Below are 23287 nucleotides of genomic sequence, written 5' to 3'. Positions count from 1 at the left end.
TTTTGTTCTCAGTAAGCAGACCAGCGTCATGGCTGTTATGAGGGGGAAAGGCCTCACTACACCCTTGTGGTGACAGCTGAAATACAAGGAACACGGTGCAGCTTCCTTCAAAGTTCTTAACAATTTCCTCTTTAGATCAACACACTTGCCAGTTTCTCTAAAATTTCTAAAACGCTGCCAGCATGTCAAATATAGTGAATTTCACGACAGAGGTTGAGCCCTGAAAGGATAAAACACAGCAATTTTGCTGTAATACGTTAAGCCATGTCCAGATATGACATATTGTTTTCAACTGTGCGCATCCCTGCTCTTCCTCTGACTTTAATTTTTGAATTTGACACTGACACTGAAAAAAACAACTAAGTCCTATTTTTTCCATAAAAACGAGAGGGTTCTGTTGTTGCTGCAACAGCTTGGTAGTACTTACATATGGTGTGTTTGCAGTTAGCAAACCGTCAGGACTTATCAGGATAAACACAGTCTAATTATGGTCGTGAACAATTCTCTTGGTGCATTGCTAGCATTATTTGTACACTTGTGCTATAACACTTAGCTTTTTACATGCAAGATGTTGAAATTTTTGTTTTACTTTGTTTGGTTATTCACTCTAAACCCAGAGAATACTGATGTTGAAACTATTAGTCATCCATGCCAAAGATTTGCCTTAATTTGAATGCATTCTAAATCTTCTATCTCCTTTATTCAAATTGGGGGTCAGTATTCTGTAGGGGGTTAGACATATGTCTGCCTTTGAGCCACAGACAGCTGAGGAATAAAGATCTGACTGAAGCCTGTGGCCTTACTTCATCCTGTTTCTCTCAAACTCTCCATTTCAAACAGGATGATAACCCAGCTAAAATCACAAACAACCACCACAACAAAACTAGCCTAAATCTGTTGTTTTTTTAATGATGAAGTTCTGAACTCATTTTCAAGAGCCTGAAGTGCTTTTCGACCTAAATAGCTGTTCTTCGCTGTTACTCTCTCCCGCTCCTCATTTTGACTGTTTCCAGACCTTGTTCCCTATGGTAATAGTGATGCAATAGAGAGATAATGAGTGTTTTGAACAATCATTTGAAGCTTGTATGTTCTCCTGTTGGCTTGCTTCTCTTCATCTTCCGTGCCCTCATGTTTTCTCTCCTTCTACTCTTTCTCTCCCTCCTTCTGCTGCTTGTATCTCACTAGTGGCTCTGCAATGAATGTTGTCTACGGGGAGGAAGAAATGAAACGCTTCTTGGAAGAGGCTACACAGGTTTCCCAGGTGAGATGACTGTTAAAGCTAAGTGTACATGTCTGCACAAGTGAGACAGACCTTCTGCCACAGGTCTCCTTCCTCATGTATTCCCTGTAATTTTCGTTCTTTGAATGACATTGAAGTAACATGTTATTGGGTATTTGATGTCACTCAAACCAATACACACATAGAAATACTTTGAGAGGATGTTTGTGTTGTGATTTCCCTCTGCTTTCAATTAAAACTCATGCTGCCAACTGTCAAAGCTGCTGGTTAGTGCTGTGTGCCACCTCCACTTCACTAAACACCAAGGTTGCTTGAGGGTGACTGGCAGCTCCATTGGCCTCTTCCTGGGGCTGGAAGAAAATACATATGCTCTTTCACAGCTCCAGACGAACATTTTTTAACATTGTCCAATTCAAACAGGTTTAAAGTAAAACAAGGTTCTGTATATTTCACTTCACTGAATCACGTCTGTGACCTGTGATTCCATGACGACAAACAATTTCATACAAAACAATGCAATGTCTCTGGCATCTTCTTAAATACCAGTGGAATATTTTGATACATAGTTATTTAATTCACTGAATGTAGTGATTTATTTGTTGAAAATGGAAAGTAATTGGAAAGAACAACGTGCCATCGTAAAAAAGAGCAACTTTTAGTGAGGTAACAACGCATTCAGTTTCCCAGAACACTTCAAGACAAGACATTTTTAGTACAGATTCTATTTTCTTCTTTTTCTGCTTTGGTTGTTTTCTTAAAAGAAATGTGAAAAAAAAAAACTATTTGTGTCACATGTTCTAATGTCCACTATAATTTGTACACCACATTTGCGTCATCTATAGGAAGTTTTTCTGTTTGTTTCTGGAAACACAATTTTTTAAAAGTATTTTTTGTTGTTATTTTTTACTTTCTATTTCTTCTTGGCATATGAGTTATATGGTTTTTTTAATAAGATAAATAGACAACAGTAAGAGTGAGTATAAGACCTTTCATATCAGTCTATACATTGGTTTCAACAAAACCATAACATTCCCGTTTTATTGTAAATTACAGTTTTATGGATCTATCCACACAGCTCTTTATAGGTGCCAAAGGCTTGTCTGCAGAATCAAACTGGTTGACCACTATAATAATCTTAGAATGCCTTCACACTGGTTCTGTTTGCTGTTTTTGTTGTGTGAAACTTCAGTTTCCTCTTAACTTATGAGAACCAGTATTTTACGCTACAATAAATTATTATTCAAAGATTGTTTACGATGATTAAAAAAAGGGGAGACTTTTACATCAGTGTTCATCTTCAATGTATATTTTTCTTTAATTTGTTTGCAAATTGTCAGAGCTGACAAAAAATCATTGCAACAACATCTTATCCCAAGAGCTGATTACTTCACACCAAGTAGTTTTATATATGTACTGTTTTTTGTCTTCCTTTTCTGTTTCCTCCAGGAGCATCCAGTTGTCATCACAAAGTTCATATGTGGTGCCAGGGAGGTAGAAGTGGATGCTGTAGCTAACAATGGCAAGGTACCTATATCTATTATTATTATTATTATTATTATTATTATTATTATTAATAAAATATTATGTATTATTATTATTTTCGTCATCAATATTTTTTATTACAGATATTTTTGTTATATTTATTTTTACTGTTATACATTTAAATACATCAACATTAATTTTACTTTGGCGAAAATCTCTTGCTATGAAGCATTTTTCACATGATGTAACATAGTGTTGCTCAGAGTTTCAGCTCAGAAAGTGACATTATTTGTCAGACTGGTATTTGTATTTCTTCCACGCTTGAGCAGGTTTTCTTTTAGAAAAATGTTGTTATTCATCTCTATACCTCAACATTATTCATTCTGTCATTATTCTTTGTTTGATGCAGACCGATATTGTATAATCTGCACTCGACAAATAAAGTGGCTGAATAACGTTGGCATAACTTTTAAATACTCCTAAAGCCATACTTGCGGCATAAGTTGCAGTTAGTGATTTCTCCTGAATATCCTATCTTTTATTTTTTTTTTATTTATTTTTTTTTGCTATTGTTTAGCCTGCAAGAGTCATTTCAAGGGTGTCAGTTTGTACGTGGGCTATCCAGTTCTACGGTAGATTTTCTCCCTCTGTCTTCTCTGAATACAGCTCCTCCTTTATCTTCAGTATCACATTAACAAGCCGTCCACTCAGAGAATACCAAACACCCCTCATAACTTGTGTGTATGTGCACAGGAGAGTGAAAAAGTTGGAGATAATACGTATTAATTACAGGCTGTATCTGAAGAGTGCTAATGAATGCTGTGGTTAGCAGCAGTTCAAATGAGCTAATGACACAGCAGCTCATTTACAGACACATTCTTGCTCAGAGTTGGTGGCTGATTCATATCTTTTCTCCTTTGGGTGGAACATGCAGAGTTATTCTTTTGACTCTAATTTTTTCATTGACATTGCTTCTTTAATAGGGTTAAAGATAAGTTAAATATGTGAATTTTGTTGTAAACGCCATGCAAAATACAATGTTCTCATTATGGGATAAAATACATTTGGAAAACTTAATAGATCTAGAATATTTTCTGTATAATAAATGTGAGCTAAGTGCTGTGGACCTCCTCTTTGTTCTGGTGTTCAGCAGCAGGTGCACGATTTTTTACTAAAGATAAAGTTTAATGTTGAATTTGTTCTGCAAATGTTAACATCTAGTATGTGTTTTGTTCATTGCATAAGCATAAATACATTGACTTTCAAGAACTGTCAGATCTGACAGACAATTTTGGAATTACAATACCAAAGCTGTGAAAATATGATTATTGATGTGTAGGCCTCTATTTGACTTTATAGAGCCACCATTTTTGTAATATAGTGCATTAGTTCTTTTTTTGTTGTTGTTTTTGTTATTTTCAACATTTACCTTTTCAGGTCCTTGTCCATGCCATAACAGAGCATGTAGAAGATGCTGGTGTCCACTCAGGAGATGCGACCTTAATGCTCCCGACCCAAACCATCAGCCAGGGAGCTCTAGAGAAAGTTAGTACATCATCATGCAACCATTTGCTACAACATGCACTCTCTTATTGCAAGGGTTTTCAAACTGTGGGAGAGCTAACCTTTCCCTTAGAGAGCAAAAACATAACCCCCTTATGTTTTTTGCAAACATAAGGGGATTGTTATACTTGATGTTCTATTCAAACATGTTTATCTGATCCTGTGGGGCTTACCTGTTTTAGCTATGCATGGCACTACACAATGTTATGCTTTAGTTGCTTTGTCATTTAAAGTGCTAAAAGTATGAAGTACTTTGCTGTGACCACAGCTCATTTACCCTGTGAAAAAACTCCTGGGGCTTGTTCATCAAACTGGGGAGTTTGTCTCAATACAATGTTATCACCTCACGCTGTAGCAGTGGAGCATCTTTAGCCTGGAGAAATCCAAACTTTGAATAATCAGTTCCATATTTCCTCTTTTTTTTATTTTTGCTTGGGCCAGACTATGTCGCCTTACCTACTACAGCTTTCGGTACAAAATATCAGTTTTGTGTCTTGCATAGCTTTGGTGAAATTGGCTTATTGTCCGCAGTTAGTTTTTCTGGTTATTTTTTCTTGCCTGCTGTCACACTCCCCCTGAAGAACTCCAACACTCCCTGCAGGAGGCACTCCTCACACTTTCAAAAGCCCTGTCTTAGTGTATTGCATAGTTTCTCCACTGTTAACAAAGGCTTGTTTAATTCCCAGTAAAGCTAGACTAACATTTCCCTGGTCTTCAGGACCTCCATGATGACACATTTGGAAAACTTTATTGTCAAGACAAGCTTAACACTGTTGCACCTTTGAACACAAAATATGCTTTTAAATATCTTGAAAAGAATTTCCCCAGCTGGTGTAAATGGTTTTCCTTTTACAGAATCTCCAAAGTTCTTGAAATACTCCAGGTAAATTCTGAAGACAAAACTAACCCCGTATTTAAAGGTGTAGCTAATATTGTGGTTGGTAAATTTATAGAAAATGTAAACAAACTCAAATTACCTAATTCTTGTATTTTTTAAACAGAGTAGTTGTATGTTGTATAATAATTCCACCCTGGGAAATAAATGAGTCCAATAAAATTAAAAAAGGCATGATATGAATCTGTTTGCTACATGAATACAAAAACTTGTTAGAGCTCCTGGTGTAAACAAGCAGAAACTGACTCATTATGAAATGTAAAAAATAAATAAATTAATTAATTTAATCAGTGCTAATAATCAGCCACACAGCGTCTCAAAATCTAGAATGAGACGCTGCATGCTCATTATAGATTTTTTTCTGAAAAAAAAGCCAAAGTAGAGCAATATGAAGCATATGAAATTCAAACTAAGAGTCTGAAAAATCTTTGCAATCGTTACTCTCCAAAACACAATTGTTTATTCTGCAGTTTCAGTTTTAAAACCATCCACTAGCATCTTGATGGAGTCTATGAGCTCTGACCACACCAGCTAATGGTGAGTTAAACACTGCAAGGCAGTGATCCTCTGAGGACCAATGACCATTTCCCCCCCATTACTTTTTTTTTTAAGTCTTGTGGTTTGAGGCATAAAAGCAACTTTTCAATTTAATCCCTTTATAAGCTGGCAGTCACTCTGGGTCATTTCTGCCACCTGCCTTCTTGTGCATCTCATAACATTGGAGCTATTGCTGACATTGCCATTTCTGTTTTTTATGTTTGGAGCATTTTGCCAGTAGTATTACAAATTATGCAATATAATTCTATTCATGGTGTTCCTGCAGAACTCTAATTAGACAGATCAGGTCACCAAATTACAGTCAGATTCTACTCGGGGTGTGAAATAAAAAAATAAAAATAAAAAATAAAAACTAAATAAGAAACATTAGTGCATTCTTCTTTCGCATTGAGACCTTAAAGGTAATGTAACAGCCTGAATGAGAGCAGAAGAACATATTGTTCCTAATGAAAGAAAAGTAAGGACCATATGAAATGACAAAATAGAGGATTGGTTTGCTAACTTTGTATTTTAAACCATAATAATAATTAACTGCACCCTCCTTAGGCTTTCAGGGAATCAAAAGTCTTTGCTTCTTATCGTGTGCTTTAGCTCAAAGTTTTGTTTTTGTTTTTTTTACTCAAAATATCCTTAATTACACTTCATATGTGATGAAACTCTGGAAGGTAACCTCATATATATTTTTTTCTGAATATATGTTCTCCTTTTTTGCTGCTTTCAGGTCAAAATTGCCACCCGGAAAATTGCACAAGCGTTTGAAATTTCAGGGCCCTTTAACACCCAATTTCTGGTTAAAGGCAATGATGTCATGGTAGGTGATATGTCCGCTGGCATGATCAAATGACAGACTGACATTTTCAGATCATGCTGCAGCAAATGCAATTCAGTTACAAATTGAAATCACTTCATGTTCAGAATGATTTGTCAAGCTGGAGAGATTTAATGATCATTAATGCCTTCATCTTTGATGTTTCGGCTCCAGTGCACATACTGTACATATCCTATGTGTATGCGTTTCCATAAGCGTAGTATGGTTCTGAATTAATTTAGTGTAGCTCTCCAAATTTAACATCCTGAAGTATGCGGTAGGCTGAGAACTGGAATAACTTCAAGCTTTAACTTTTTTTTTTCTGTATCACCCCAGGTGATAGAGTGCAATCTGCGGGCATCACGATCATTTCCTTTTGTATCAAAAACAATCGGTGTGGACTTTATCAATGTGGCAACAAAAGTGATGGTGGGAGAGCCTTTAAACGAGTCCCGCCTGCCTTCACTGGAGAAACCAATCATTCCGGTAGACTATGTGGGAATCAAGGTAAGGAGTGAATCCTGCAAAGATTTCTTAAAGTATTCTGTATTTTGTCACTTCATAAAATGTCACATTATTAAGATTTGATAATAAATAATAATACATCAGACATGTGTTTATACATAAACTTTGCATTTACTGTACACAAATGCAAAGCTTCATAAAAACATCTTGGTGTAATAGAGCAAATTCAGGTTCATTATGGAGTTTAAAAGCAGCATTTAATTAGTCCTTTTAATCAGCCACTCAACATGAAAACCAATTCAGAATGCTTATAAATTTTTCCCTGAAGGAAATTCAAATTGCACAATATGATGTATTTTAAATTCAAAGTCAAAGAGTCTGGAAAACCTTTGCAGGTACGTACTTGTAAGTCCCACAAAAACACAAAAGTTTTTTTTTTTTTTCTGCAATCTCAGCTCAGGAGCTGTTCCATCGATTGTCTTCCACCTATGTGGGGTCCGGCAATGGGAACACTGTTCCTACTGGCATTGCTCATCATAAGGAGTCTTTGCCTCATTATTCATGTAGGACTCATTTGCCTTGGGTGACTCTGCCAGGGCATGAGACCCCTGACCATTGGGACACTCAAACTCCTCTATCACTGTAGGGTAATAGAGGAAGGGCTAACTCTTAAAAGAAGTAAATACAGGGTGATCTTCAAAGAAAATGATTTAGATCATATTGATAAAAATGTAACTATAATAAAAATAATAATCCTGCTGGTATCTATATTAAAAACTATGAAAACAACTTGTGATCACAAATAAGTTATATATATTTGGAAACTGTCATAGCATTAGAGTATTTGTCAGAGTGAAAATTGCATTTCCCCTTGTACCTCCTGATTGTACTGATAATTTATAGTTCGGAATGGACACATTGACAAGTACACACTGCAGGAACATGCCAGTTTTGTAATCATAGTTTATTCGTTGTCCTATTTGAGTCCCAGGCAGGCAGTGGAGCACTCTTGGTACCCATCCAGCTTAAACAATAGCCTTAAAAAGGTTCTGTGGTAGGTCAGAATGCTCTGCTTCCGCCCCTCTTTTTTTTTTTCAAAATTGCCTGCACTACATTTTACTTTGGTTAGTATGAGCTACAGTTGTCATCAAATCATCAAGTGTTCCTCTGCAGAGTCAGTTGACTTATTTTCAGCCACATTGCCTTTGTAGCGAGCCATGGTGGTTTTTATAGTGAGCCCTAAGTAGTAATCATCTTCAAGTGCCCCTTCACGTTTCCCATTTGACTCTGCTTTTGGTGTAAGAGTCTGTTATTTAAAGGGCAAGAGCCATGTGGACCATTGCACTTCTTTGACTTATGAAAGTCTTGTTCTTTTTGGGGAAAAAATGTCGCCACACTCTAGAATAGGAGCTTTATCTGCTTTAAGTGTTTCTGGCCTTGATTAGGACCAAAGCTTCCATATTATGAAGATGAGTGAGACCTTAAAAATGCTGATCATATAGGTGGGTAAGTTATGTGTTAGGGCTTGGAAAGGGGACAGTTGCCCATGTAGTCAAATACAGAAATGCATTTTTGGTTACATAAAATAAAATATCTTTGGTTAGAATGGTGACCTGTGCATGATGTACCCCATTTATTGCACAATCACGGCTCAGCAGTAACAGCAGGAAACTCTAGTGGAGCTGCAGCGATCAGGTGGGAGAATCTGTCGACAAGACAATTGAGTTATCTACGCCACAAATCCATCCTTTATGAAAAAAATGGTGAGGAAGCGGCTCAGAGAGTCATGTTTGCTGCAAACCTCCTGAGGGACACTACAAACATGTGGAAGAAAAACATTTGGTCAGAGAAAAATGTAATCTTTTTTTTTATTTTTTTGACTGACATGGAAAATGTTATGCATACCCTAAAATCAACACTTCATGATATCCACAACACATCACCCCTTCAGTGAATTAGAATGGTGGCAGCATCATGCTTTGGGGATGTTTTCTTCAGCAAGGGCAAAAGGACTGGTCAGACTTAATAGGAAGATCAACAAAGATGAATGCTAAAGCCAAATACAGGAATAAAATCCATTAGAAAAGGTAAAAGATTTGAGATTGAGATCCAGGGTCACCTTTCAGCAGGAAAATCATCACTCAAAAAGTCAGTGCTTTAATAGAATGGGTCATATTAAAGCCTATTCAGGAGTTACAATGGTCCAGTCAAAGTTCAGATCTAAGTTAAATTGAGAATCTGTGGCAAGACTTGAAACAAATGTAAGGCTATGTCCTGGGAAGTTGCAAAAGGGGACAGTTTTAATATACGGACAATGTTTACAAATGAGCAACTGGGGCTCCAACCAGATTTTATGGAAGGACGGAGCCTTTCCTATTGTAATCTCCAAGTATTTGTGATCGCACCATATTATAAATCTTTGTGGCCCTTGTCACAAATGTGATTACCAGTTTAAGGTAACAGCTGCTTTTATAAAAATGTATTTGAGCTTGCTTTAAAAGTCTCTATAACTGTTCCGCATATCTTCTGTCTGTTCAAAATACTTGATGGCGGAAGATGAGTTTTAACATGTATGATGTGTTAATGGGTTCTGCGTGTTCCACTAAAACAGCTCCCACTTGATCATATAACAAAAGACTACTGCCACGTTTTGCTAATTACTTCTACATCCCTCTCCATAGCTTTGATGATGGGAGAAGTATGTACATTTTTCTTTCTAAATGGAGAGCCTTGCGTTGCTTTGGTATGGGAGAGATTACTTCTCCCCAGCTGCTCTAAAGCAATTTTTTCATCAAAAATAATTTCTCGGTCTAATTACAACAGAGCTGCTGTAACAATGGTTGTAGTTTGGAACCAATCATGCAGGTACAATCCTGCACCCCCACACCCTCAGTCCAAAAGTTTTCAATTTCCATTCTGCACATTGGTGAGGAATATTAATAGAAGTACTAAGTTCTCCAGGTGCCTGACTAAAAAGCCTTCTAGAGTTTACACAAAGTCAGTGATACATACTTCATACTCGCAACCAAAGAGCACTTTGCTAGAAACCCTGTCACAGTGTATTACAGCTGTTAAACAAAATAATTCAAATTTTTCTTTTGTTAATCACATTATGAGTACCATAACATCAGGAAGGCACCGTAAACACTCTGTGTCTCTATTCTAAATAGCCAGAAGTGTGCTTGATCAATATTTAATTTCCCACACCCTTCATCCTCACTGTGTCATCTCAAGGCACACGTTATTGCCATCCCGAGCGATCATTCTCGTTTGTCTGCCTTATTCCCTAATAACCTCTGTGTTGCTCCCCATTTTCTCTCACTCTGACATTGTCTTTTATGAAGCTTCATTCTTTTCATTTTCACTAACAAGTCCCTGTTGTGTGACTTCAATCTATTCATACATTTGACAGGTGAAATGATTTGATCTTCTAAACAGAAACTTAAAAGAAAACTGTCCAAAAAGTAAACCTGGACTCCATTACTTTACAAATCTGTCTGTGTGCTATTGCTTTGTCTCCAAGTATCGATTAGTTATTTTGAATATTTTTTAAATAAATTTACATTCAGTAAAAATTATGCAATATTTGCTTTTTCAATGAACCAATGAACTGGTTTTACATTCGGCAGCCTTAGCAAATAAAACCTGAACTTAGCCACGTTGTAAAATGACAGTTTTACAATCTTTCGTTTGGTAGACGACATTTGGGTATTTTTATGGTTGTATATTATTATAATTATGTGGAAAAAAAAAACATAGGATTAAAATATCCTGCCTTTGTATTTTCCGTATTTACCAGCACAAATGGAAGCATAGGACATTTTCATTTAGTGTGAGTATTGAGAGATTTGAACTGCTACCACTCCCACCTCCAACATGCATTGAACAATAATGCTCTGTTCATTAGCACATCTGGTGTCCCATGATAACATTGTGTATTCTTTGAAGCCTCTCGGTAATGCTCAGGAGAGAGCAGTCAGCATGGAATTGGGGAATTAGGAAGTCCTGCTTATATGTGCTGGTGTGGCTTGATGTTTTGGTTTAGAAGTCTTCGTTATTGTGACAGAAAATCATGTAATTTCCTAAGTGCATATTTGTTACTGAAGCACAAACAATTTAAGAAGTAAGAAAGCTTTCACCCAAGCCGGCATGACAGATGCAAGTGCTTTAACTGCTTTAACTGGTCCTCGGACATTTGTTTGTGTGTCTTTTTGTGCATTTGCACTTTCACATTTTTTACTGAAGGTTATTATTATTATTTATTTATTTTTTTTTGTCAATGGCTGAGAAGAACCTCCTGAAAATTTGGTTCCTAGGTTATTGTGATGGTTAGCTAGTTAGGATGGTCATATATGTCCTTTTGCCAACCTTTTTCACTTTCATTTGCTGTTAAGCTTTAAAAGAAAGTTCACTCTCATTGTTATTCCCTCTGTACATGTTCATCCCCCTGTTTCATTTTCTTTCTTCGTTACATGCCCACCTGTCTCTGACTCTTTAAACAAAGGCATGATAAGCTGTTCTGGTTCCCTGTGTGCATTCCCTTTGCTTTTCTTCTCCTCTTCTTACATTAGCATGCTAACATTACATTTACTGATTAGATAGCCTGCTTCAAGGATGAATCTCCCCCAGTGTATGCGTGCGTGAGTGTGTGTGTATGTAAATGGACACTTAAATCACACAACGCCACACCACCTTTTGCTCTCTTCAAGGTAATAAGGGTTCTGCAATTTTTAAATGGAGCAATAAGAATGGCTTCCCAAATGACATTCGACTTTTCTTACTTTTTTTTTGCATAATACAATAGCGAGAGTTTGCTGTCGCTTCTTTCTACACTTTTCTGTTCTTTGTGCTCTTCTTCTGATCTTATCTTCTATTGCCACAATTTTATCTTCTTCCCTTCCTTGACTTTGTGCCTCTTTCTCCTCCCTTGTTCCCTTTCCTTTTCAATCTTTCTTCAATTATTCCTATTCTTCTGTTGTCTTTCTCGCTCATTCTCTTCACTTGCTTTGTTTTAATCATTCTACAGACGTTTTTTTTTATGTTCTACTCATTTCTTTTTAAATACTTTGAAAGTGTAGATCTCCATTTACCCCTGCTCTACCAAACTTTTAAATTCAAATGTAGCTGGAGTTTTGAACTGCTTTTAACTCTTTTCTTTTGGAAGACAACATCCTGAAAAACAAAGTGATATGATCTGTCATTTCACTTCAAATATGTTAAAATATTATTTCAAACTGGAACTGCAAGCAGTTATGAAATGGATTTAGTCCCTCTTTAGCAAGTATGCGTATTCCCTTGCACCTTATGGTGTGCCTTCTCTTTAGCTTTCAGAGCAACCCTGGTTATCTTTATATCTTCAAACAGATGTTATTTGAGAAGAAATAATAAAACATTTTCCTCTTGATCCTTGCAACAATTATATGTAGTTATTGCAAGATTATATTGGAAGGTATGTTGGGAATTTCAACTCATTCCTTGTATAAGCCAGCCCGTGTGTTTTATGTGTTTTAACCTATAGATGACAGAATAAATAATTGGCCCCTTAAATGTTCCTTTTGACAGTGAGTCCTGACACTCACTTTAATCTACAACGCATAAGATGCTCCTCCAAATGAGACAGCCACACATTGTGAATGAATAGATGATTTTAAAGAGCTATAGGAACTTAACAGAAATTGCTTTTTTGATTTCTGAATTGTATGTTCTTAGAATAAAAATCTTAGAAAATTGCTTTTGTACTGCCCTACTTTAAGTATTCCTGCTGAAAAAACTTTTTTTAAGTCCACAAGCTGCTAAAAAGAACATATTTCAAAAGCAGCAATCAAGCATAACAGTGGCTCACATGCTGGGACATCCTATTCCTTCAAATTGAATGCATGTGCTTTTTCCAGGCACCGATGTTCTCTTGGCCGCGACTGAGGGATGCAGACCCCGTTCTTCGTTGTGAGATGGCTTCCACTGGAGAAGTAAGTGAGCTGTAGTTATCCAGCCTGATTCTATTGTTTTTTTTTGTTTTTTTTTGTACAAACCCATTTGTTCCTTATTATGACAAATTTTAAAAATCAGTTATTCTAACAGTTCTGAAATGGTTCCATTTCTGTCTTAATCTAGGTAGCTTGTTTTGGACCAAACATTTATTCAGCCTTCCTGAAGGCCATCCTCTCCACAGGCTTTAAGCTGCCACAGAAGGGCATCCTGATTGGAATTCAGGTAACAGTACAGCCTCCTACAGGTCGACGCTCCTTCTGTTCTGTTCACCTCAAACAGCACGCCACATTCAACAAGGTGATTTTAATGCACCTTGACATACAAATCAAGGTGCATAAACTTTGCGGAAGTGGTCTAAAACTTTTAGGCCATCAGTGCTAGCTCTGCATTCTTGTTTTATTTGTTTATGTATAAAATAATTACTTGTGTAACTTAACTTTGACTGGGTCGAACTTCTAATCTTACAATGACACATGATCTAAAGGTTTTGAAACATCTAAGGTGTTAAATGACATGATCATTTCAAAAACAATTTTCAAGCTACAATATTTTAGGTTGATAAACCAGACACTGCAGAAGCCCTGCTGTGACTTTTAATAAATTGTAAAAGATTTTAAGGAAATGGATTAGGCCTGCTTAGTGGATCAGATTGTAGCATTGTTGCCCCGCAGAAAGAAGATCCTGGATTTGAATCAAAGTCTGTGGTCAGAAAACAGAGAAGCTTATAGGCGTCCACATTTAAAACATCACAGAATTATTGTGTGAATTTTTAATTGCTTTGAATAACTTTGAAAGCAAGAAGTATTATTTCAAATAAACATGGGAAAGTGTTTGATGCTGGTTAAATCAAGCAACACAGGAACTTCAGAAGCCTCTTTGTAATTATGCTAAAAATAAAAGATGTTGAAGATAAGTCAAGTTTATTTTTGTTCTGAACAATCCAAAAAAAATAAAATAAATAAAAATAAAATACTGGCCACTATTAGAATGCTACAACAGGTTGTGGTGAAAACGTTCACCATCCGAAGCCTATATTAAAAAAATCAAACACAGGATTTATTACATAGTCAGAGCTGCACTTTTGACTTATTGACTGTCGATTCTTGCTCAGTGCAACCATACACAACCTTTGAACAGATATATTTGTCTGTTAGTTTTTTAAAGGCATGCATAGACATAATTCATTCACTTATCTTCTTTTTTTAATTTCATCTTTATTTATACAGGTAAGTCTCATTAAGAGAGAAGGTCTCATTTTTAGTAGCGCCATTATGTCATCTTTCAAAGGACAATATTAATAATGTAATCCAGATCTACACTTACTGGATTACTTTAACCATGATTACATGAGTATCAATTCACAAACATTAGTTCTATAAAGTGCCCCAGATATCAGCATGAATAGGAACTGATGTTCAATATTTAATCACCAATATTGTTGGTAAAACAAAATTATTCTTTGCAATGCTTTTAAATCATGTTTTGATTGTTTTTTTGTTTTTTTTTAAACAAATAATACAATTAGTGATGCAAAATATACAAGGTACTTCAGTGTGAAGAATGAAGAAGTATGGAGGTATTAAGAATTAAGGATGAAAAACTTGTGATTATTAGAAGGTCAGTGTTATTCCCTACATTTCTTAAAGGCAATACAGATAAACAGAGGAGCAGTGCATTAAACTATCTTATTTTTTTCTTGTTGAAAATTTTCATTTTTAAAAAAAAAAAAAATCTGGTCTTTCCTTGCAGCAATCTTTCCGACCGAATTTCCTTGCCGCGGCACATCAGCTGAAAGAAGAAGGCTTCAAGGTGAGAGCTGACAGTTTGTGTAAAAAACTGCTGACAAGACATTTGCTGAAAGTCAGACATTACAGTTTGAACACTAGTTGATTAGATTAGTAAAATAAACAAAAGCATGTTTTTTAAATGCTAATTTTGCTGATTTTTTTTCATCCAGCTCTATGCTACTGAAGCCACTTCAGCCTGGTTGTGTGCCAATGATGTACCTGCCATTCCAGTTGCCTGGCCATCTGAAAAAGAAGGAAACACAACATTGCCCAGTATAAAAAGGTTGGAATATTTTTACTTTATATACTATAATGGTATTATTACAGCAATACATATGTGTGTCTCCCATCTCTAAAATACATTTTTTAAAGTCAAACCTTTAACTTGGATAATATACACATTCAGTGGGCAAAAATCTAAGTCAGAAATATTAGTTTTTCACTAAATTAAAGGTGGTGAAATTATTGGTTGTCCTGATGGCAATACTTGCCGTATCCTGCATTGCCAACTGAGCAACACTTTTTGTTCCCTACAACATTTCTCTAGGTTTAAGAAAACGAGGGTAAGACTGTCATTGCCCTTTGAAGGGCAGCAGAATTTTATACAAACTCTCCTGGTATTTCAAATAGTTTATGATGCTCTGCACTGTTACAACCTTCCAAGGACTATTGGAAGACAAACCAGTCCACAGTATTATAATGTTAAATTTGGAATCCTCTACCATATTAACATGAGGTAATTTGCAGACATTTTCTCTTTTTTTTAAAAACCCTGTCAAGTAAAGTCACAGTACAGTTGGTTAATTTCCACATACTGAAATGTCCATCAGTAGGTCAAAGATCTTTTTTTTCTTTTTTTTTTTTGTATTTGGCATCATTTACAAACAACCACCTACTATGTAGATGCTGTTAAATGGTTGTAAAGAGTCTTGGTGATGCAGAAGTGCCTTTTTCTTTAGTTTTTTTTAACACTGGGTTTTGTTGCATTTTTTTAATATATTTCTTTCACCGTCCTGCTCCCTGTGTGCAGTGGGGTGTGTGGTAGCAACATAAACTCAAGACCTTGTCTAACCTACTGGCCTGTGGCTAAAAGAAATAGATTTCTGTGTCACATATTTATCCTTCAGGGAAATACAAAGTCATAGATTGTGCTTCCTATGATTTTGTTAAAAACAAGTATATCATAGCACATTTTTACATTTCTTTTTGCTATTTACTAATTTTACAGAAAATAAATATTCATGTTTTTTGAAAAATTTCAATCTGAAATAGTGGCACTGCTGGGGAGAAAAACAAAACAAAACTTTATTTTTATCATTCTTACATACTATGTTTAGGGCCCCTGCATTACATAAGCTACAACTCATGGCATACAAAACTGTTGTGATTAGCAAACTACATGTCATCGTGATCTAGAGATATAATATTTAATTACTTTAAACAAAGCAATAGGTTTACTCATTTCAAATCTACATAACTAGGTACATGTTGATTGTAACTAAATTGATATTTCAGTTTTGCAGTTGCAGGCTATATTACAGCTACAAATATACCTCAAATTATCCTTCATAAAAACAGAAAAATGCCTCTATTAGTTCCGGGGTTTGTGTTGTTCTGTTTCTCTTTGTTCCAGAGAAGAAGGTTTTCTTAGTAATAAGTCCAATTAGATCAAGTATGAGGGTCACTTTGACTTACCACAGTCTATTTTCTTTTCTTCAGTGCTTACTGGTCAGTCTTGAGTTTGTAGGGTTTCTGTACAGAACAGGTCATGTGCAGTCTGCTTGTTTTTTGGTAATTTGCTGGCATTTTTGGTCAGTCATACAGTATAAATGTTTTTTTAATTTTTTTTTTTTATTAAAACTTGTATGTAAAAGCTGTCTCCTGTAGCTGACACAAAACAACAAGTAACCTTTTGCATTAAGAGTTTATGTTCAGGAAATGATGAATTGATATGATTTCATTCAAAACTCAACTATAGTTCAGTTTGTTCATTTATCATAAAATGATTTAAGTTGTATGTAATGTGATACAATGCAATTCATTAAGATACTGTAATAAATGTATGATTTGCATATGAATGGGAATACTTAGCAAGTGTTTTTTACAGACTTTCTTTAATTAAAAAGTCTTGTTTTATAATTCCAAAACTTAAAAATAAATTAGGTTGAATAGGTTTTCAAAACTGCTCATGAACGCAAAATGTAAACTCTAAATGCAAAAGAAGTTGCATTGCTAAGATGACAGAAATAATGTTGGTGAGAATTGTATAAAGTATGACCAATATTGTCCCGTAATAATGTCTCTTTGTGCTAAAAAGTTTTATATAAAATTTCTCACTGGTTATCAAATTATTTAACCATTTTGTCAGTAATAATGTTTGATCCATACGATCAGGGTAAAAAATCTGAGACCATTAGTCCCCAGAAAGTACTTTTAGTCTTTTTAGTACAGGGGTGTCAAACTCAATTTTACCGAGGGCCACTTCAGCATATTGGCCACCCTCAATGGGCCACATTGACGGTACAAATCAGGAGTGCATCCCTGCTAAAACACCCCAGACAAAAGGTTGATTTCCAACATTCAGGTCTGTAGAGGCTTATAATGAGTCAATGGTCCAGGTGTGTTAGATAAGGAATGCATCTAAAGCTGCAGATGGTAGCTCTGGAAAACTAGACTTGGGCTCCCCTAGCATAAATGTATAAAAATACAATGTTAAAAATAAATTAAACAACACCTCATATAGTTAAATAACTGATTTTATGTATTAAAGTTTTAAATATTACATTTGAGTTTCAATGGATGTAAAATTACTGCTCAGTTTAAAAATTACAATATTTAAATCAGTGTTTAAAGGTAAGCAAACAAATAATAAAAACAAGTCACATGGGCAGACATTATAGACAGAGAGACACAGAGATTTAGTCTCAGAGGCAACTGAAATCACTTAATAAAAAAAATCCTTTCTGAATATCATCTCATGGTCTCTGAACTAAATGCGTCTTTCTGACCGGGAGCTGACAGCGTGTTGAAGAGTTTTGGAGCGTCTGGTTAGGAAGCGCATTACAAACCTATGGTTGAAATGTAGTTTGTAGTCAATTCGTGCTCAAAACCTATTTTAAGTCAATCATCGGCCTTTAAGATGCTGGGGGGCCACATGTGGCCGGTGGGCATTGATTTTGACACGTGTATTACGCCATAGAACTGCCAATTGGTAATTGAAGTAAAGTAGTTTCGATTTCAAAGAAGCCTACATTGAAATCAACTGACAAATGAACCATCACGAAAGAGGAAGGCTCTTATTGTCTCACTGCACGCCAAAAGATGCATAACCTACAAAAACCATTTCTGTCTGGTTTTGAACCAGCGACCTTTTGCGTGTGAAGCAAACATGATAACCACTACACTACAGGAACTGAACTTCTCTGCTTTGTTTCAGTTTGAGGTTCCAAAGTTGATGTTAGATGCAATGCATGAAAATTTCAACTGAGGCTTGCACTCAGATGCCTGGATTCAGAGTACAGACCATGACACCACAGAACCTTATTGACCTTTAGTAAACACCTGTGATGAAGAGAACATGCAAAATCTGTTTCCTCACCGGGCTGGTAATGCTGAGGTCGTTGGTTCAAACCCCATATGGGGCAATTCATGTGTAAGGTCTTTCAGACAATCAACACTTCAAAATAAATAAGAGTTCAAAAATAAAATGAACACTTCAAAATAAGTAAGGGTTCAAAAATATAATCAACACTTTACAATAAATAAGGGTTCAAAAATAAAATCAACACTTTACAATAAATAAGGGTTCAAAAATAAAATCAACACTTTACAATAAACAAGGGTTCAAAAATAAAATCAACACTTCAAAATTAAAAATGGTTCATTTATGTTCTCGCATCCACCTGAATAATATGTAGCTGCACCCCTGATTGTGTTAATCCATTTGAGGAGCCAGTAGTTTATCTTGAGGAAATAAATGACGACGCAGAAGTTAATTAGACTGTAACATGCGCAGTCCGTTGCTCAACCACTGCGGACGGCTCCTCCGCTGCAAAGAATTAAAAACCGCTGGAAGTAACTCATCCAGCGGATTTAGCAAATGGAGCCTCCTGGGTTCACGTTACCCAGGAGAGCGGCGCTCTGGAGGAGCTGCAGACGTAACATCTGTCCGTTTCGGAGAAGCGAAACCACGCAAATAAATAAATAAATAATAATCCTGGTAAAAGCGCACACCGGACAGGGCAAAACACTCACAGAGTTTTACATCTGTTTGGATCAGACAGATCCAACTGACTGATGAATTAGCGCAGATTTTTCTGCAGATGGGAACGAAGAGGAAGTGCGTTCAGACCCCAGCGGGTGAAGTGATGCTAATTTAAGTGAAGTCGCTTAATTTAATTTATTAATAGTTATTGGGGCCTCAGTCAGTGGTTTTTGTCACTACGGAGAAAAATGTAGATACATTTATCTGCTTAATCTGTGATGGGATCTGGATTCACGGTGAATATTAACGAAACCGCAAAAAATGCGACTAAATAGCCGATGTTAATATGATTGTAATTTCACGGACAAAAATAGTACATGACCGATTTAAAAAAAAAAAAATTTTTTTATGTTGTCGGTCAAGATAAGGATAACAAAACAAGTCTAGCGCCACCTGCCGACCTGACACCAACTCACACACATCTTCATTCACAGTCTTACTTGTAAATCAATTTTTCTTTTCTTGGACGTTTTGATGTTAGCTCGTCGATGTCTCAGTTTTATTCGCTGGGAAAATCAATCAGCAGCTTGAGGCGACTCTGCTGCTCTCTAGTGGCGACAAGCCGCAATGTTGGCTGGTAACAATCGGAATGCATTGTGGGAGATGTAGTTTGTAATCAATTCGTGCTCAAAACCAATTTTAAGTCAATCATCAGCCTATAAAATGCTGGGGGGGCCAGATAAAATGACATGGCGGGCCACATGTGGCCTGCGGGCCTTGAGTTTGACACACGTGTTTTAGTGTTTTATTTTTGGTTTTACTTTTGGCTCGCGCGCTGTGCTTCTCCCAAACATTAGGAGTTGCCACTGACAAAANTCAAATTATTTAACTGTTTTGTCAGTAATAATGTATGATCCATACGATCAGGGTAAAAAATCTGAGACCATTAGTCCCCAGAAAGTACTTTTAGTTTTTTTAGTGTTTTATTTTTGGTTTTACTTTTGACTCGCTCGCTGTGCTTCTCCCAAACATTAGGAGTTGCCACTGACAAAACAGCACTTTTCCAATTCAGTAATGACAAGAGAAGAGTTCTTAGGTGAATTATTCACAGTCTTTTAGTTTGACATTAGAACAGATCAGATCTTACCCATGGAAACATTTAGAAACTGACATTTCATCGAAACGCAGCGTCCCATCATGCAAATGATACCAATGTATTCAGATCACTCATGTGCATGTCCATGAAGTACAAATTAGTTAAAAAAAAACATCTCTCATCTGCGAATACTATTCACTGCACTGTTTTAAGTGCTTAAAATGTTTCTTCTTTTGTTACTGAGAGTTTTTGTATCCATTTGTAGATTGATCAGTCAGGGTCATATTGACCTGGTTGTGAACTTGCCCAATAACAACACGCGACATCTGAAGGATAACTTCCTGATCCGCAGGATGGCTGTTGATCATGGTGTTCCCCTCATTACAAATTATCAGGTCAGTTAAAGTGATGTCACCAGAGAAGGGAAATTATTTCATTTATCTTATTTTGTGTCATGGTTTTGAAGAAAATGCTCATTTTCTGTTCCACAGGTGGTCAAGTTGTTTGCTGAAGCTATTCGTTATGCAGGCGATCTTGACACAACAAGCCTCTTCCATTACCGACAGAAGGAAAGCCAACCGAAAGGAGCCAGTCAGCGAGGATAGAGCCTCCTTCCTTTGTGTGCATCTTTGATTTAGCTATAAAAAAGGCTTAGGTGAAATCGTTCCCAATATAATGAGGCTACAGAAACTCAGAGCGCATACATTAGAATAAAATAACACCAGGATCAGGTAAGTTCTTTAAAACATAATAATATACAGTACTAATAATGGTCAGTTGGATCCTATGAATACTTCACAGAATGCCTGAATGAAATTTTTTTACAAACATTTTCAAACAGAACAGGCTTTTACCAAGAAAGCCCATTATAACATTTACATTGTGCATTTGTTACTCTGACAAAAATTGAAAGTGGGGAAAATGTTTCCCTTATAATTCTCAAAAGCCTGATCATCAATTTTTCAAAGAAGTCAAATGTTATGGTTGATTAAAGTTATGATCCACTGTTCATAATGTTCCACAACATGGCAACCAAAAGTTTTGGTAGATTTTCAATGGCTAATTAATTAATTTGGTATGGATTCTTATTCATTAGAGAAAATGGACAAATCTGTAGTCCTGGAGAATATTACCGGTACTTAAAAAATCCTAATAATAACCACTCAAGTCTTAATCATTGACATTTTCCTGAACTACTGAATTAAGCACGTTTCTTTTTAAGACTTACTTTTGCTCCCAATTGACATCTTGTTTATGCTTTTGTGTGTTTGTGTGTGTGAGATGATACAATCACTGTAGATAAGCTAGCTGTGTGTGCATGTTTATTATTATTATTATTTTATCCTAATTCAATCAATTATAGGAAGATAATTTACATTTTAAGAATTTCAAGTGGGGAATTGTAGCCCTGTGATCTGGTAAAATATTTAGATGGGGTTTGTGTATAGAATTTATTTTATTATTATTTTATTTATAAAACAACCTTTTATGTAAATAAAACTCAATACATTTAAATTGCCACACATAAGCAATGATACCCAAGTTACTAATTAATTTGTTTGTTTTCTTCACCGTTTGTGTGTTTGACCACAAAATAATTTCTCACATTCTCAAATTTCCATCTTTAAAACTGAGACTGTTTTGGAGAAAATGAATATGGATTAAAATTTGACTTTCCCTGTTTTGTGTCTGTTTTAAATAGTTATTTTATTCCTCCTTATCATAACTGTCAAAATTATCATGAAAAACTGGTTGCTCCTGGAAATGAGACCTTCTGTCAGATCTGCTTGTATAAATAAAGATGACATATGAACAGATAGCCATGGACAAACATTTTTGATTTTACATATTACCTTTACATTTACAGATGTAGGGATGCTGTTGTGACTAAAATTCTGTTTTTTTTTTCCACTGGAAATAACTGGAAACGTGTTTTATAAAAGGATCCCATTATTTGTCACTTTTTATCATTTCTTTAAGCTGCGATGGAAACGTCTGAAGGCCATCCGTCATTGTGAAGGATTTCAATTTACACACCTGACCATCTGGTCTACATGCGCAGACCTTTTCAACTTTGCTCATAGAGTAGCTACATTAGGAAAGTAACTGTCAATCAATCAATCAATCAAAAAATGTATAATAATAATCTCATCTGAGTATCATTTCCGACCAAGACAGTGAACTCAATGCTGAAGCTCTGGTGCAAAAGCAGTTGCAGCAAGAGCCTGCTGGATTAGAAGAAAACAAACAAAAACAAACACTTCTGGTTATTTCAGTTGGAGAAAAGTTTCCTGATTTCAAAGCTTTGGCAGAAGTGACAGCTGTAATTCCAGTTTTCTATCATTTTTAATTTCAATTTTTACATTGAAATGTAAACAGCTATTGTAGCCACAGTTAATGGTTTTTGTTATTGTGAAGAAAAACCTGCATGTATTTATCTACTTGTTCGAACTGGACATTAATTAAACAGAATAAAAATTAAATGTAGATGAACATATGTCATTGTATTGGTGAATGTATTGCAACAATACATTCACCAACATTTCTGGTGCTGACAACAGACTCTTTATATAGGCCAATATAATATAGGAAAACATCAACTTAATATTTTTTTAATGACTGAAATAAAAATAAGTTCATGTTTTTGTTTTACTTTCTTTAATACCTCAAAGATCCAGTTTACAACTGGCCAACTAGCTCTGCATTTCAGATGTATTGCATATTTATTAGCCATTGACAAATGGATTTTGTGATTAATAGCAAGATAAAACACTGATTTAATGATTGCTACATTCTAGGTTTTACTTCAGCAGTTTTGTCAGCTACAGCTGTGTCCACATTCTCCATCTCATGAAGACAAAAATAACATTTAAGTTCTCCTTAAGCTGCAATGTTTTTTTTTTGTTTTGTTTTTTTCAATTTCTCCTTAGTTGAACTAATTCTACCTGAGCAGCCCAGGGCCATTAGAGTCATGATTCACTGCAGGCATAGTTACTAAGCAACAGGGCTGTTTGCTGACAACAACTCGCTGATAGAAGCTTATGCCACGATCATGATGTTTGCAAATCCACCTTTGATTAAAGTGTGGCCTGGTTAAATCTAATCAGATTCTGTTATTATTAGCAAACACAGAAAGGTTTTGTTATGTGTGCCATCGCTTTGAAACCCCCCAGAAGTGAACCAACGTATTGTGGAATAAAA

The 23287-nt window shown here is 35.8% G+C and overlaps 1 protein-coding gene across 2 annotated transcripts in view; it reads left to right on the top strand.

Annotated features, from left to right (window-relative positions):
- Positions 1 to 21699, top strand: part of cps1 (carbamoyl-phosphate synthase 1, mitochondrial) — a 64894-nt gene extending 43195 nt beyond the window's left edge. For both annotated transcript variants that reach the window (XM_007557106.2, XM_016673876.1), the window contains 11 exons: positions 1186 to 1261; positions 2687 to 2764; positions 4160 to 4267; positions 6460 to 6549; positions 6883 to 7053; positions 12903 to 12977; positions 13123 to 13221; positions 14749 to 14808; positions 14957 to 15069; positions 20352 to 20481; positions 20578 to 21699. In XM_007557106.2, the coding sequence (XP_007557168.1) occupies positions 1186 to 1261; positions 2687 to 2764; positions 4160 to 4267; positions 6460 to 6549; positions 6883 to 7053; positions 12903 to 12977; positions 13123 to 13221; positions 14749 to 14808; positions 14957 to 15069; positions 20352 to 20481; positions 20578 to 20691 (1114 nt within the window). In that variant the 3' untranslated portion in view covers positions 20692 to 21699. The remainder of the gene's footprint in view (positions 1 to 1185; positions 1262 to 2686; positions 2765 to 4159; positions 4268 to 6459; positions 6550 to 6882; positions 7054 to 12902; positions 12978 to 13122; positions 13222 to 14748; positions 14809 to 14956; positions 15070 to 20351; positions 20482 to 20577) is intronic.
- The last annotated feature ends 1588 nt before the right edge of the window (positions 21700 to 23287 follow it).

This window comes from Poecilia formosa, unplaced genomic scaffold (assembly GCF_000485575.1).
Source record: "Poecilia formosa unplaced genomic scaffold, Poecilia_formosa-5.1.2 Scaffold84, whole genome shotgun sequence".
NCBI classification, from domain to species: Eukaryota; Metazoa; Chordata; class Actinopteri; order Cyprinodontiformes; family Poeciliidae; genus Poecilia; species Poecilia formosa.
This window is presented reverse-complemented; position numbering and strand designations above follow the sequence as displayed.